Source organism: Ceratotherium simum, chromosome 26 (assembly GCF_057802395.1).
Source record: "Ceratotherium simum simum isolate JZ-2026a chromosome 26, ASM5780239v1, whole genome shotgun sequence".
Lineage (NCBI taxonomy): Eukaryota > Metazoa > Chordata > Mammalia > Perissodactyla > Rhinocerotidae > Ceratotherium > Ceratotherium simum.
The window spans coordinates 2,656,648-2,672,725 of NC_141925.1; the positions used below are offsets into that span (position 1 = coordinate 2,656,648).

The window sequence follows — 16,078 nt, forward strand, 5'->3', positions numbered from 1 at the left end:
ATCTACTTTGCGCTCTGTACTCTGGTGCCCAGTGCCCTGGGGTCAGGGGAGTGGAACTGCAGAGTCCAGGGCACCCACCCTGCCTGCTTGGCCGTTCATTTTCAACCTGGGGCTCTCAAGGGCCTGACAGGGGACCCATTATTCACAGAGATGGAATAGCTGGAGGAGACGCGGGATTCTCAGCCTGAAAAGCGGTTGCCCCTGACATCCTGCTCTGACCATGAACAGCGGGCATCTTGACGTCCATTGCCCCTGCCCTGGTTGCAGCTGCGGCCCTGGCCCCCTGGGTCAGGGGCCTTACAGAGGCTATGTGGGCAAGAAAGGAGAGCTGACCAACCTTGGGCCCTGGGGGGAGGAAGGATGCAAGAGACCTTTCCTGATTCCTAAGGTTTTTCCACTTCTCTAAAAGGACCCTTCCTTTCTGAGCCTTCCCATCAACCTGGCCTCCAGGCAGCTCCCCCTCCAAGGACTCACTACCCCCGGAGGGCATGGTGGGTCTCTGAGCAGCCCCAAACGCTTGATTTAGGCAAAAGTCATGCTCAGTGACTACTCTGGTGTTATTGCTTTCCCCTCTACCTAATCTCTTGATTTCTGAGAAAAAAATGTGGATTTATTAGTTTCCTGAGTATTGAGAACATTTTTTTGCTCGATGTATTTCAAAGCTCTGTTGTTGGAGGCATAAAGACTCCTGCCTCTGACATCTTTTCAGTGGCTTGTAACTTTTGTCAATGTGACATCCCTGCACGTCATCCTTAGGACTGCCAGCCTTGGGTTCCACTCCTCTGAGATCATCTGATACGTGATAGTCCACGGCCACTTTCACCTTGTTTGCAGTTTCTTCATCAATATAGATTTTTAAATCAAAGCAAAATAAAAAGAAAACATTTAGAAAGAAATTACAAAACTATTAAATTTCTAACCTACTAATGCTTGCCCTTCTTGGAATATACTTGCTGGAATACTTGTAAAATAATAAAGTACAGCCACACGTCGCTTAACGACGGGGATACTTCTGAGAAATGCGTTGTTAGGCAATTCCATCATTGTGCGAACATCATGGAGTGCACTTACACAACCTAGATGGCACAGCCCACTGCTCACTCAGGCTCTATGGTGCTGATCTTATGGGACCACTGTTGTCTGTGTAGTCTGTTGTTGACCAAAACGTCGTTATGCGGCGCATGACTGTACTTGCATTAACGGTGTTATCGATTTTTGTAATTGCAAAAGAAACAGAAGTTTTTTTTCTTTTTTTTTTTTGTGAGGAAGATCAGCCCTGAGCTAACATCCATGCTAATCCTCCTCTTTTTGCTGAGGAAGACCAGCTCTGAGCTAACATCTATTGCCAATCCTCCTCCTTTTTTTCCTCAAAGGCCCAGTAGATAGTTGTATGTCATAGTTGCACATCCTTCTAGTTGCTGTATGTGGGACGTGGCCTCAGCATGGCCGGAGAAGCGGTGCATCGGTGGGCGCCCGGGATCCAAACCCAGGCTGCCAGTAGCGGAGCGTGAGCACTTAACCGCTAAGCCACGGGGCCGGCCCGAAACAGAAGTTTTATGATTCACTGATACCCTATGAGGATAAAGGCACATCCTGCCTGCTTGAGACTATGATTGAGAACTCCTAGATTATCAGAATTATGTAAGAGCCAGTGCATTTCACAGTAAGTCTGATTTGAAGACATTGCAAGAGTCCTTATCGTCATCAATGAGTGTTACTTAAAACTCACACCCATTCAGTAACACTTTCTGTGCTCGCAGGTAGCTGGTCACCTGCTGTGTGTGATACTAAGGGGGTCAAATACGCACAGCCCGGGTGCTATGGTCTGAATGTTTGTGTCCCCCCCAAATTCATATGTTGAAATCCTAACCCCCAGAGCGACGGTGTTCAGAGGTGGGGCCTTCGGGAGGTGATGAGGTCATGAGGGTAGAGCCCTCAAGAATGGGATTAGTGCCCTTCCGAAAGAGATCCCGGAGACCTCTCTCGCCCCTTCTGCCATGTGAGGACACAGCGAGAAGCAACAGCTCTGACCTAGGAAGTGGGCCCTCACCAGACACCGAACCTGCCAGCACCTGGAACCCAGCCCTGCAGCTCAGGAACTGTGAGAAATAAGTGTTTGTTGTTTAGAAGCTACTCACTTTATGGCATTTTGTTAGAACAGCCCAAGTGGACTGGGACGCCCAGCAAAACATTTGACCTGGAAATGCAGCCGGCTTTCACAGTTCTCTTTTTCCAGGTGTGTTCATCACGCTCCTGTTTCTGCTGCTGTTAGGTTAGGAATATACAAAGTGGGGGAGACATGTCTTCATCTTCAGACTTTTACTGGTCTAGGACAGTTCCCACTGCCGTGGACAGATGCCTGGAGAATATGGAATGAACACCGAGGACAGATCTGTCTTTTTAACAGTCTGCTGATGGGGATTCTAGAGCCAGGCCTGGTCTCCATCTTTTCTCAACTCTTTATTTTATTTTACTAAAAACACTCATTATGGAAAATTTTAAATATACACAGATGTAGATGACTACAAAGAACACCCTACACCTGTCACCCAGCTCAAACGATGACCAGCGCAGCACCACTCTTGTCTACCCTCCATGCCTTTACAGTTCCCTCTCATGTCGTCTGCCCTTTTTACATTTCCCTTCTAATTCTGAACGTGTTTCTCTACTTTATCTTCGAGTTTGCCAATTCATTCTTTAGCTGTGTCCATTTTACCATGCAGCCCTTTGGCTAAAATGCTTTCCTTCAAAAGTCTCTTCAATAAATGGTGCTGGGAAACCGGACAGCCACATGCAAAAGAATGAAAGTAGACCAGCTTCTTTCTCCATACACAAAAATGAACACAAAATGGATCAAAGACTTGAAGGTAAGACCTGAAACTATAAAACTCCTAGAAGAAAATACAGGCAGAACACTCTTTGACATTGGTCTTAGAGGGACCTTTTCAAACTCCATGTCTACTCGGACAAGGGAAACAAAAGAAAAAATAAACAAGTGGGACTTCATCAGACTAAAGAGCTTCTGCAAGGCAAAGGAAACCAGGATCAAAATGAAAAGACAACCCACCAGCTGAGAGAAGATATTTGCAAATCATATATCCGACAAGGGGTTAATCTCCATAATATATAAAGAACTCACACAACTGAACAACTGAAAAACAAATAACCTGATCAAAAAATGGGCAGAGGATATGAACAGACATTTTTCCGAGGAAGATATACAGATGGCCAATAGGCACATGAAAAGATGTTCAACATCACTAATCATCAGGGAAAGGCAAATCAGAACTACACTAAGATATCACCTTACACCTGTTAGAATGGCCGTAATCACTAAGACAAAAAATAACAAATGTTGGAAAGGATGTGGAGAAAATGGAACCCTCATTCAGGGCTAGTGGGAATGCAAACTGGTGCAGCCACTATGGAAAACAGTATGGAGATTCCTCAAAAAATTAAAAATAGAAATACCTTATGATCCAGCTATCCCAACTTCTGGATATTTATCCAAAGAACACGAAATGAACAATCCAAAGAGGCTTATGCACCCCTGTGTTCATTCCAGGATTGTTCACTATAGCCAAGAAGTGGAAGCAACCCAAGTGCCCCTCAACTGATGAGTGGATAAAGAAGATGTGGTATATATACACAATGGAATACTACTCAGCCATAGAAAAAGACAAAATCGTCCCATTTGCAACAACATGGATGGACCTGGAGGGTATTATGTTAAGTGAAATAAGCCAGACAGAGAAAGACAAACACTTTATGACTTCACTCATATGTGGACTATAAACTAAGACACGGACAGAGAGAACAGTTTGGTGGTTACCAGGGGGAAGGGAGTTGGGGGGTGGGCACAAGGGGTGAAGGGGCGCATTTATGTGGTGACTGACAAATAATAATGTACGACTGGAATCTCAAAATGCTGTAAACTATTATGACATCAATAAAAAAATAGGAAAAAAAACAAACTATGGTGGAAAATAAAGTGAGATGGGATTAAAAAAAAATGTTTTCCTTCAGCAATATTATAAACTTCCAAACACTCGTTCTTGTTCTCTGATTGCTTTTTTCCCATAGAATTCCCGTCTAATGCTGTAAACGCCTCTCAGGACACTCCCTCCGTTTGGCGGGTGAGAAACAGGCTTGGGAGGTGAAGTTACCTATCCAAAGGCCACCCAGCTAGTGAGCAGTGGACTTGAGGCCTTGGATTCTCAAGGGACGTTCTGATTTGGAACTGGCACCCGAGGATGCCAGTTAGAATTTCCCAAGTTGTTTGCTGCCTGGTGTATTATCTCAGTTTTCTTTGGAGTCAGTTCAGTTTATTCAAATAAATCCTTCTGGTGCGTGTGTGGGTTTTCCTCGAACGTTTCTTCATCCTTGGCTGCTCAGGCCTAGGATGTCAACACCCTGCATGGTCCAAAGAAGGGACTGGTCCTTGACTGGCTCCTAGGAAATAACCTCTGAGCCCCTGGATTCTCCTGCCTGAAAAGAGTGTCTCTGAAGACTGGGGGCCTTGGGTCAGGCCAGAGAGCTCATGCTAACAGTGTGACTTATGATGGGGCCTTCAGCCACACTGTATCAGCTGGACCTCTGGAGGGGCTGGAGTCTGAGAACTAAGGTCAGCCATGTGGGCGCTCCATGCCTATGTGATGGAACCCCAATAAAAACTCCAGACACCGAGGCTCAGGTGAGCTGCCCTGGTTGGCAATACTTCACGTGTGTTGTCACATGTCATTGCTGGGAGAATTAAGTGCTGTCTTTCTGACTCAACTGGGAGGGGACAGCTGGGAGCTTGCACCTGGTCTCTCCTGGGTTCTGTCCTCTGCACCTTTTCCATTTGCTGATGTTACCTGTATCCATTCATTGTAATAAATCATAACCATGAGAACAGCTTTTCCGAGTTCTGTGAGTCCTTCCAGTGAATCATTGACTTAGGGTGGTCTTGTGGACCCTGACTCAGTTGTCCATTCACATCTATGACTGAAGAGCCAGCTTGGTGACTTTGGTGCCCTGAAACATCGCCCACAAGAAAGGAAAGCTGCCTGTAGGCTCTACAGAGTTGGTGGGGCCTGTTGAGGGGCAGCAGGCAGACAGGGAGGCTAAGAGCCCACCCAGGTGGTCAAAATCAGGTCAGCTTTCACTCTGTGGGTCCTGTACAGGAGCATCATTTTTAATTTTTTTTTAATTTTATTAATTTATTTTTTATTCCCCAAAACCCCAGTAGATAGTTGTATATCATAGCTGCACATCCCTCTAGTTGCTGCATGTGGGACGCGGCCTCAGCATGGCTGGAGAAGCGGTGCGTTGGTGCGCGCCCCGGGTCGGATGGGAACTCCCGCCGCCAGCAGCGGAGCGCGCGCACTCAACCGCTAAGCCACGGGGCCAGCCCGGAGCATCGCTTTTAACAGCAGGTGACACAGTGCTAGGCCTCCAATGCGCACTCAAGGAGGACTCATCAGCGTGCCTTCGGGGAGGCCTGGCTGCGGGCCAGGTCCCTAGTCGTTCCTGGAGGAAGGAGTGGGTAGCAAAGGGGCAGCCAGAACCTCAGGGTGGCAGGCAAGAAAGGGATTGTTTGGATGCGCTGGTGCCTGGGCCATCCCAAGGGGTGTGGTTGGGGGAGCCAGCCCAGCAGGAGCTCAAAGCCGGGGCACTGTGAGGTGTGATGTTCCCCAACAGCCCTAGGACCCAGCGAGGGCGAGCTGGGAGAAGGTGGCGGCCAGGATTCCTGTCGCTCCCTCTCCCCCAGGGGGCGCCCCCAGCGGGCCCTGGAGCAGGCGGAAGCAGAGGGGGCGCCAAGTTAGCGGCCGGGAGAGGAGGCCATGGACGTGCGGGTCGGGGCGCTGCTGCTGGCACAGCTGTTGGTGGGAGTCGAACTCGGGAGGCGGGGTGAGCTCAGGCGGGGGCTGCCGGCCGAGCGAGGGGTGTTGGGGGAGGATGGAGCGCGTGGAGACCCAGGGGAGCTTACTTTCTCGCCTCTCCTCAGGGTTGAAGGATCAGGTCGTGCTGTATCCAGGTAAGGCACCCAGGACACGCGCTTCTCTGCGCAGGGTACCTGGGCCGGAGAGCAAAGGGCGCCTCATCTTTTCTCTCTCTACTCCCAGGTTTCAACAACTCGTCGGTGCTCACATGTAACTGATGGGCCCCTGGGGGAAAGGGGCGGGCACCTGCGGACCAGGTGGGGAGGGCTCCCAGCATCCCCTTCGTAGAGTGACGACCCCAGCACGTGCGCGGTTTTCCGGGGAGCCCCTTCGCTTCGCGCACCGCAACGGGCGAGGGCACGCAGGGTGGGCCTGTCTCCTGCAGCTGAGCCGCGTGTCCGTCTGCCCATCCCAGGGCCCTGTGGCCAACGGAACATCCACACGCTCGTGATGGGCGGAAAAGACTCGGTGCGCGGGCCCTGGCCGTGGATGGGCAGCCTGCGCCTGCCTAAAGGCCACCACTGCGGAGCGAGCCTGCTCAGCCGCCGCTGGGTGCTCTCGGCCGCGCACTGCTTGGTAAAGTGAGTCTAGGGGCTGGTGGCTTGCTGACCGTAGCGGGGGTGGAGGGACTGGGGCTCCACTGGGACCGGGGCTCCACTGGGACCTGCGCGCACGCCTGGCCCTCCTGTTCTCCTGAGCCCCAGGCCTGGGGGCAGCCGGTTACATCCACGCGAGTTCCTGTAAGTGCCTCTGGTGGGAACCTTGTTCATTTTCTTCCGGAAGATTGCCACGCACATTGGTGTGTCTTGTTCTTTTCTTTTCTCTCTTGTTTTCTCTTCTCCACAAATGGCACCACCAGCCTTCACCTTCCTCATCCCACTTCCCAGTGGAGGTGTACCAGGGGTGGGAGGAGTAAGCTGAGGTGGGTAAGTGCTGGGCACAGAGCCTGGCTGGGGGCGACAGTCACCACGGAAGCTGTTTTGATTCCACTCTGCTCATTCTTTTCTTAGGAGGGCTCCTGGAGGTGAGGGGCTAGTTGAGTCACTGGCCAGATGAGAGAGAGGCAGAGGGAGGCACCCTCCTGCCCACCCCCACCCCCCACCGCCCCCCGCCCCGCCACATCACCAGGGTCTGGGACTTGGGTTGTGGCGTCTCCCGGCTCTCACCATTTCTCCACTGGAGGCGTTGGTCCCTAAGAAGAGCTGCTAACAGCATTCAGGATGAGCCCCAGTAGCAGCCCCGGCAGTCTCGCCTCATGGATCTGGCCCAGGTGTGCTGAGGTGGCCCACCCTCCTTTGAGGACCCCTGACCCCTCTTTCCTCCCCTGCCAGGCACAAGAATCCCTCAGAGTGGACGGTCCAGTTTGGCGAGCAGTCTTCTAGGCCACCTTTCTGGAACCTGTGGGCCTTCTACCATCGTTACAGAGTGCAGGATATTATTATGTACCCGCAGTCCCAGGGGGCTTTGCTCAATGACATCGCCCTGCTGAAGCTCTCCTCCTCCGTCATCTACAATAAGTACGTCCAGCCCATCTGTGTCCCGGCCTCCTCCTCCGAGTTCCAGAACCGGAACAACTGCTGGGTGACCGGCTGGGGGTACCTCGATGAGAAAAACCGTGAGGCCGGGGACAGACGGGGCTGGGGCAGGGGAGGGAGGCGTTACCCTTGTCCCCCTGTTCAGGCGGCACCAGCCACAGCAGCCCCCCCCCCCCCCGGTCCGTGTATAGCTGGGCCCCTCCTTTGGCCGGCTCAGCATTCTCTCCTCACCTGCTTTCTGCTCCTGCTCCCCGCGAAACGGCAGGACCTCTGTACCCACGCTGAGTTCCTCTCCCTTCCAGAGACTGTGAGCCGGAAGCCAGGTGGAGAGGGAGGCCAGCTGGGCTCCAGACTGCACTCCCCAGCCTGCAGGGGTGTGGGAGTTTTGGGGGTGGACTTGTAAGAAAGGCCTCAGGCATTGTTTTTGTTTTTTAATTAAGATTTAATTCACAAACCATAAAATTGACTCTCTTAAAGTATACAGCTCTGTGAGTTTCAGGATATTCACAGATTTGGGCAACCATCACCACTACCTAATTGCAGAACATTTTCATCATCTCAAAGTGCAATCCCATACTTACATTGCCCTAGGGCTATAGCCCCTGGCAGCCACTAATCTGCTTTCTGCCTCTATGGATTTACCTATTCTGGACACCTCATGTAAATGCAGTCACACACTATGTGCTCTTTTGTGTCTGGCTTCTCTCACTCAGGAATGTTTTCAAGGTGCATCCATGTTGTAGTGTGTGTGTCTGTACTTCATTCCTTTTTTTTTTTTTTTTGAGGTTTAATTCATATAACATTAAATTAACCATTTTAAAGTATACAGTTCAGTGGCATTTAGTACATTCACAATGTATAACCATCAACTCTGTCAAGTTCCAAAACATTTTCATCACTCCCAAAGGAAACCCCGTCACCATGAATCAGGCGCTCCCGTTACCCCTCCTCCAGCCCTGGGCAGCCACTAGCCAGGCTTCCGCCTCGATGGATTTACTGTTTTGGCTATTTCATGTAAATGGAATCATACATGTGACCTTTCATGTTTGGCTTCTTTCACTTAGCAAAATGTTTTCAAGATTCATCCATGTATCAGAACTTCATTATTTTTATGGCTGAATAATATTCCCTTGTATGGATGTACTGCAATTTGTTTATCCATTCATTCATTGATGGACATTGGTGTTGTTTCTACCTTTTGAGTGTTGTGAATAGAGCTGCTATGAACATTAGTATACAAATTTTTTTTTAAACACCTCTTTTTAATTCTTTTGTGTATATATTTAGGAGTGTAATTACTAGATCACATGGCAAGTCTATGTTTCACTTTTTGAGGAACTGACTGTTCCACAGCGCCTGCACCGTTTTACATTCCCATCAACAATGAACGAGCATTATAATTTCTCCCCATTCTCCTCAACACTTGTTATTTTCCAATTTTTCTATTTTGGCCATCCTTGTGGGCATTAAGTAGTATCTCATTGTGGTTTTGATTTGCATTTCTCTAATGACTAGTGATGTTAAGCATCTTTTCATGTGCTTGTTGGCCATTTGTATGTCTTCCTTGGAGAAATGCTGTTCAAGTCCTTTACCCGTATATAGATTGAGTTATCTTTGTTGTTGAGTTGTAATAGTTTTTTATATATTCTGGGTACTAGACCCTTATCAGATATATGATTTGCAAATATTTTCTCCCATTCTGTAGGTTTCTTTTCACTTTCTTGATAGTGTCTTTTGATTTACAAAATTTTTTAATTTTGACAAAATCCAAATTATTTTTTCTTTTGTTGCTTATGCTTTTGATGTCGTATCTAAGAAAGCATTGCCAAATTCAAGGTCATGAAGATTTACCCCTGTGTTTTCTTCAGTTTTATATTTTTAGCCTTATATTTATGTCTTTGATCCATTTTGAGTTGATTTTTGTATATGATGTGAGGTAGGGGTCCTACTTCATTCTTTTGCATTAGGATATCCAGTTGTCCAAGCACCATTTGTTGAAGAGACTGTTTTCTCCTCCACTGAATTGTCTTGACACTCTTATCAAAAATCCGTTGACCATAGATGTATGGGTTTATTTCTAGACTTGCAGTTCTATTCCATTAGTCTATATGTTTATTCTTATGCCAGGACCTCATTGTTTGATTCCTGTAGTTTTATAGTGTGTTTTGAAATTGGAAAGTGTGAGTCCTCCAACTTTGTTCTACTTTTTAAATATTGTTTTGGTTATTTGGGGTCTCTTGATATTCCATATGAATTTTAGGATCAACTTGTCAATTTTTGCTAAAAAGGCCATTGGGATTTGGATAGAGATTGCACTGAATCTGTAGATTGCTTTGGGGGTGTATTGGCATCTTAATAACGTTATGTCTCCAATCCATGAACACAGGATGTGTTTCCCTTTATTTAGGTCTTCTTTAATTTCTTTCAGCAATGTTTTGTAGTTATTTGTGTACAAGTCTTTCATCTCCTCAGTTAAATTTATTCCTAACTATTTTATTCTTTTTGATGCTATTGTAAATTAAATTTCTTTTAAAATTTCCTTTTGGAATCATTCATTGGTAGTATTTAGAAATATAACTGACTTTTGTGTCTTGATCTTGGAGCCTGCAAATTTGCTGAATTCGTTTATTAAATCTAGTCCTTTTTTGTGTATTCTTTGTGATTTTCTCTATATAAATCATGTCATCTGTGAATAGAGATAGTTTACTTCTTCCTTTCCAAGTTGCGTGCATTTTATTTCTTTTTCTTACCTAATTGCTCTGACTAGAACTTCCAGTAAAATGTTCAGTAGAAGTGGCAAAAACTGGCATCCTTGTTTTGTTCCTGAAGCTTTCAGTTTTTCACCGTTCAGTATGATGTTAGCTGTGGGTTTTTCACATATGACCTTTATCATGTTCAGGAAGTTTGCTCTATTCCTAGTTTATTGAATGATTTTATAATGAAAGGGTGTTGGATTTTGCCAAATGCTTTTCCTGCATCAATTAAGATGATCATGTGGTTTCCCCCTTCGTTCTATTAATGTAGTATGTAGTATGTTATATTGATTGATTTTCATATGTTGAACCACCCTTGCACTCATGGGATAAATCTCACTTGGTCATGATGGACAATTCTTGTAATATGCTGCTGGATTCAATTTGCTAGTATTTTGTTGAGAATATTTGCATATATATTCATAAAGGATATTGGTCTGTAGTTTCTTTTTCTTGTGGTGTCCTTGTCTGGGCTTTGGTGTCATGGTAATGTTAGTCTCATTGAATGAGTTAGGAAGTGTTCCTTCATCTTCTATTTTTTCGAAAAGTTCAAGAAGGATTGGTGTTAGTTTCTTCACATATTTTGTAGAATTCACCAGTGAAACCATCTGGTCCAAGGCCTTTCTTCATTGAGAGGTTTCTGCCTACTGATTCAATCTCTTCTCTTATTATGGGTCTGTTCAGATTTTCTATTTCTTCTTGAGTCAGTTTTGGTAGTTTGTGTGTTTCTAGGAATTTGTCCATTTCCTCTAGGTTGTCTAATTTCTTGCCATACGATTGTTCATAGTATTCCCTTAAAGTCCTTATTATTTCCATAAGGTCAGCTCTGTGGTAATGTCCCTACTTCATTGTCAATTTTGTTGATCTTTCAAAGAACTAACTTTTGGTTTTGTTGATTTTCTCTATTGTTTTTCTATTCCCTCGTTTGATTTTTTACATTCCTCTATTATTTCCTTCCTTCTTCTACCTTGGGGTTTAGTTTGCTCTTTTTCTAGTTCCTTAAGATGTAAGTTAGGTTATTGGTTTGAGATTTTTCTCCTTTAGTAACATAGGCGTTTCTAGCTATAAATTTCCTTCTGAGAATTGCTTTTGCTGCATCCCATGAGTTTTGGTATGTTGTGTTTTCATTTACATTCATCTCAAAATAATTTCTAATTTTCCTTGTGATTTCTTCTTTGATCCGTTGGTTAAGAGTATGTTGTTTAATTTCCACATATTTGTGAATTTTTCAGTTTTCCTGAAAACTGAATTGATTTCTAGCCGCATTCCATTGTGGCTGGAGAATATGTTTTTCATGATTTCAGTCTTTTCTAATTTATTGCAACTTATGTTTTGGCCTGACATATTGTCTATCCTGAAGACTGTTCTACATGCACTTGAGAGAAATGTGTATTCTGCTGTTGTTTGGGTGGATTATTCTGTATATGTCTGTTAGATTAGTTAATTTGTAGTGTTGTTCAAGGTCTCTCTTTTCTAATTGATCTTCTCTCTGATTGTTCTATCCATTAGTGAAAGTGGGGTATTGAAGTCTCCACCTGTTATTGTAGAACTGTCTATTTCTCCCACCAATTCTGTCAATTTTGCTTCATATATTTTGGGGCTCAGTTGTTAGGTCTGTGAATGTTTATTATTACTATATCTTCTTGAGAGATTTGACACTTACATCAATATATAATGTCCTTCTTTGACCCTTGTAACAAGTCTTGACTGAAAGGCTATTTGGTCTGACATTAGTGTAGCAACCTCAGCTCTTTTTGGGTTACTATTTGCATGGAATCTCTTTTTCCACCCTTTCACTATCCACCAATGTGTCCCTTTGGATCTAAAATTATCTTGTGAACAGCATATAGTTGGATCCTGTGTTTTTAATCCATTCTACCAATCTCTGCCTTTTAATTGGAGTTCAAATTAATTACTGATAAAGAAGGACTTCTACCATTATTCTGTTTGTTTTCTATATCTTGTCATATCTTTTTTGTTTCTTATTTCCTCCTTTTGTGTTTAATTGATTTTTATTACTGTACTATATTGATTCCCTTCTCATTTCCTGTTCTGTATATTTTTTAGTTATTTTCTGACCGGTTGCACTGGGGATTACAATTAACAACTTAAAATGATAACAATCTATTTTGAGTTAATACCAACTTAGCTTCAAGAGTGTACAAGAACTCTGTTCCTATACAGCTCTCTTCTTCCCCTTTAAGTTGTTATTGTCACAATTTACATCTTTATATATTGTATGATCACTAACAGAGATTTATAACTATTGTTTTATGCATTTGTCTTTTGTATAGGAAAATAGAAGTTATAAACCAAAACTACAATACCGGCTTTTAGATTTACCTGTGTAGTTACCTTTACCAGTGGTCTGTATTTCTTCTTATGGTTTAAGTTACTGGTTAGTGTCCTTTCATTTCAGCCCGAAGGACTCTGTTTTCTGTTTCTTGTAGGGTAAGTCTACTAGTGAGGAGCCCTCTCAGCATTTGTTTACCTGGGAATGTCTCCTTTATTTTTTGAAGGATAGTTTTGCCTGATATAAAATTCTTGGTTAACTGTTTTATTCTTTTAGCACTTTAAATATGTCATCCCACAGCCTCTTGGCCTCTAGGCTGTCTGAAAAGAATTCAGCTGTTAATCTTGTTGAAGATCCCTTATACTTGACATGTAGCTTCTCTCTTGCTGTTTACAAAATTCCCCCTTTGTATTTGTCCTTTGATATTTTGATGAAAATGTTTCTCAGCGTGGATCTTCTTGTGTTGATCCTACTTGGAGTTGTTCAGCCTCTTGAGTGTGTAGATTCATATCTCTTATCAAATTTGGGAAGTTTTCGTCTTGGATCCTGCAGCTGTAGTATATTAATTATAAACGATCTCAGCTGTGTCAACCCCTCCCCTATGCATGCTTTAGCCAAGGAATCTCCCCACTGGCTCCGGCAGGGGCTATCTCCATTCTACAGACAGGGAAACTGAGTCTCAAGGAGGCGCTTCACAGCCTCTCCATCCATTGGGTCCTTCTGTGAGATTGTTCATCACCACGATGTGCTGGCTGCTGGGCTAGAGCAACGGCCTAGGCCTGTGGGTGCCCCAGGGAGTCCACCCCCTTCATCCTCCCCCTGTCTCAGATGGCAGAGGCTAAGGTTGTTGTCTTTCTCTCTCCCACCCTCAACCCCTGGCAGCTCTGCCACCTCCCCACAATCTCCAGGAAGTGCAGGTCTCCATCATAAACAATTCCAGGTGTAACTACCTGTTTCAACAGCCTCATGTCCTCAAACGAATCCGGGAAGACATGATTTGTGCTGGCGCTGAGGAAGGCGGCATTGACTCCTGCAAAGTGAGTGTCCCTGGCCAAACCAGGGCCTTGCTGGAACCAGGCACCACCCTCCCAAGCCTGGGCCTGAGAGCAACCCGCAAGACCCCCACCAATCCACCCTCAGAGTTTATTCATGAGAAAATAATCCTAGCCCTTATTTATCCAGCCTGTAACACAAGCTTCTTGCTTTAAGTTAATTGTACCTCCTTTGATCCTCACGTGAAACCCAGGGGGTGGAGCCTGTTGCCCCTTTGCAGATGCAGAAACTGGGGCTTATTTGTTTCCAGGGGGAGGAGTAAGATTTGCACCCAGTCTGCCCAGCCCCACAGCCCCTCCTGCTCTCCCGGCCTCTCTGCTGGCCCCTCCGGCCCCACCCCAGGCCTGGCTCACTCATGCTGCTCTCCAGGGTGACTCAGGTGGACCCTTGACCTGTGAAAAGAATGGGCTGTGGATTCAGGTTGGAATCGTGAGCGGGGGAGTGGGCTGTGGGAGGCCCAACCAGCCCGGTATCTACACCAACGTCAGTAGGTACTTCAGCTGGATCCAGACGCTGATGGCCTGCAGCACACCCAAGCCGGACCCCACTCAGCTGCTGCTGCCCCTCGCTCTGCTCTGGGCTGCCCCACTCCTGCAGCTGGCTGTGTGCACCTGAGCCCGTGAGGGTGCAGTAGTTACCACAGCACCAGGCACATTCTCCCAGGACTGTGGGCACCCCAGTGGCAGGACTGCCTGCTGGGTCAGGCCCAGTCCCTTTCTGTCCCGTTCCTAATAAACACGTGTGCATGTTCAATTTGATGCTGTGCAGAGTATCTGTGGACCTGAGTGGCCTCACGGTCACCTAGGTCCTGGCCATCCCAGGACCCATCCCCGGCTCCTAAATCTTCCTCCACCATCTGCACTGTACAGGATTTGGTTGCAAACAGCAGAACCCTCTCGGGTCAGTTCAGTCAGAAAGATAGTTTAGGGAAGGACATTAGTAGCACCAGGTCCCTGGGGGCTAGGAGGACTGGAGTGGGGGTGCTGTGGAGGACAGCCCCGAGCGCCCCCAGGCTCAAGCTGGTGCTCCCCATCACACAGACGCCAGACGCTCCTAGTCTCACCACTGTCCCGCAGAGGCCAACCTGGGACCAGGAGTGGGGTGCGTGTAGTTTATTTGGGAGGTGATACAAAAGCCCCAGGGAGGAGTGGGGAAACTGAGGCAGGGAAGGAAGAAACCCGATGACGTTTGCCAAACGAGGAGGTTACCATTGTGGGCATCTGAGGCACAGTCCTGCTGGGCCCTCTGAGAACCCCAGGGCATGTGCCTCAGCATCGGCCCCCTGGAGGACAAGGACGCTGGGCATGGGCGGTTCTCCCCTGACCACCCATGGGTGGAGGGTGGTCATGGGGGCACAGATGGAGCACGCCCCCGGAGGGGGCTCAGTGCCTGGGGAGCTGCTGCAGCGCCCTCAGGTGGTCTGGGTGGACAGAGCAGCTCCAGCGTGTCTGGCCCCTGCACTGGGATCCCAGAACCCGGCCTCAGCGTGGCCAAGGGACCAGGCCAGCGGGACAGACTCAGGGGCAGCTCAGAGCTGCTCAGGCGGACCTGCATTTTCACAAGCTCCCCCAGTGCTGTGAGCACAGGAAGGTGTGAGAAGCTCTGGGGGGTCTGGATTCCTCCCCCCACCCCCCACAGCCCCCGCTATGGGGAGGCAGGTGGGAGAGTTTGGAGTGGGGGCCCTCCTCGGCTCTGCCCCACCCCGACAGCTGCACAGGTCTGTAGGGCACTGCACTTGGGTCATGCCCCGTGGCAACCCTGTGAGGGTTTCCTTTTCATAGTAAGGAAACTGAGGCTCAGCGAGGTCACATGACTGCCCGAGTCACCTAGCTCACAAGGGCCTGTGTCCACCTCTCACTGCGTGTCGACTTGTCGAGCCCTGACTCAGAGGGGCCAGCAGATCCCTGGGTGGCGGGGTCTTCTGAGAATCTGTGGGACTCTCCTGCATCGTTGAGATTTCCAGTACCACTGCTCACCCTCCCCAGGAGCTGAAACCTGAGGGTGGTCCCATCTCACATCCCCCAGAGGCCCTCCGAATTGACCCCACGCAGAGCACTCTCTGCCTGGTGTCCTATGTGTTGCTGGAGGACAGTGCTATTTAATAGGCATTAAATAGGCGGTCAAGCGCTTGGCCTCAGCCCGGCCGCCCTGCGACAAAGCCCTGTAGGACCGCCTGGCAGGGTTGGCACTGCCTCTCCTCTAGCAGCAGGCAGAGCAGCCTCTGGTGGCCCAGGGCCTGTGTGACGCACTGGTCCACAGGAACACCTTGGCACCTGCCTAGGCACACATCACCCACAGGGTCATGTTCGGGGCCACCTACCCAGAGCCTAAGAAGGACTCCCGCCAGGTGCCACAGCGTGCCCACTCCCCACGGTCTGGCTCACCCGAACAGCTTTGTCTCTCCCAGGCTGATGTGGATGACCCCGGGTCTCTCCCAGCATGATGTGGGGCTCTGGCTGCGGCCGTCCCAGAGGGCCAGGATCTGCCGCAACATGTTGCACACCAGCTGGACTCGGAAGA

The 16,078-nt window shown here is 47.7% G+C and overlaps 1 protein-coding gene across 1 annotated transcript; it reads left to right on the plus strand.

The window, feature by feature from the left end:
* Positions 1-5,825: 5,825 nt before the first annotated feature.
* On the plus strand, positions 5,826-13,772 carry LOC101401568 (serine protease 41-like). Its single transcript, XM_087417798.1, has 6 exons — positions 5,826-5,892; positions 5,990-6,019; positions 6,108-6,134; positions 6,340-6,505; positions 7,256-7,539; positions 13,388-13,772. The coding sequence occupies exons 1-6, from the start codon at positions 5,826-5,828 to the stop codon at positions 13,711-13,713; spliced, it is 900 nt and encodes a 299-aa protein (XP_087273924.1). The 3' UTR covers positions 13,714-13,772.
* The last annotated feature ends 2,306 nt before the right edge of the window (positions 13,773-16,078 follow it).

Bases quoted from the DNA above. Each gene is read 5' to 3' on its own strand.
- LOC101401568 (XM_087417798.1), top strand. From the start codon at position 5,826: ATGGACGTGCGGGTCGGGGCGCTGCTGCTGGCACAGCTGTTGGTGGGA. The intron at 6,020-6,107 runs GTAAGGCACCCA...CTCTACTCCCAG, and splicing joins TCAGGTCGTGCTGTATCCAG to GTTTCAACAACTCGTCGGTG. The intron at 6,506-7,255 runs GTGAGTCTAGGG...CTCCCCTGCCAG, and splicing joins GCCGCGCACTGCTTGGTAAA to GCACAAGAATCCCTCAGAGT.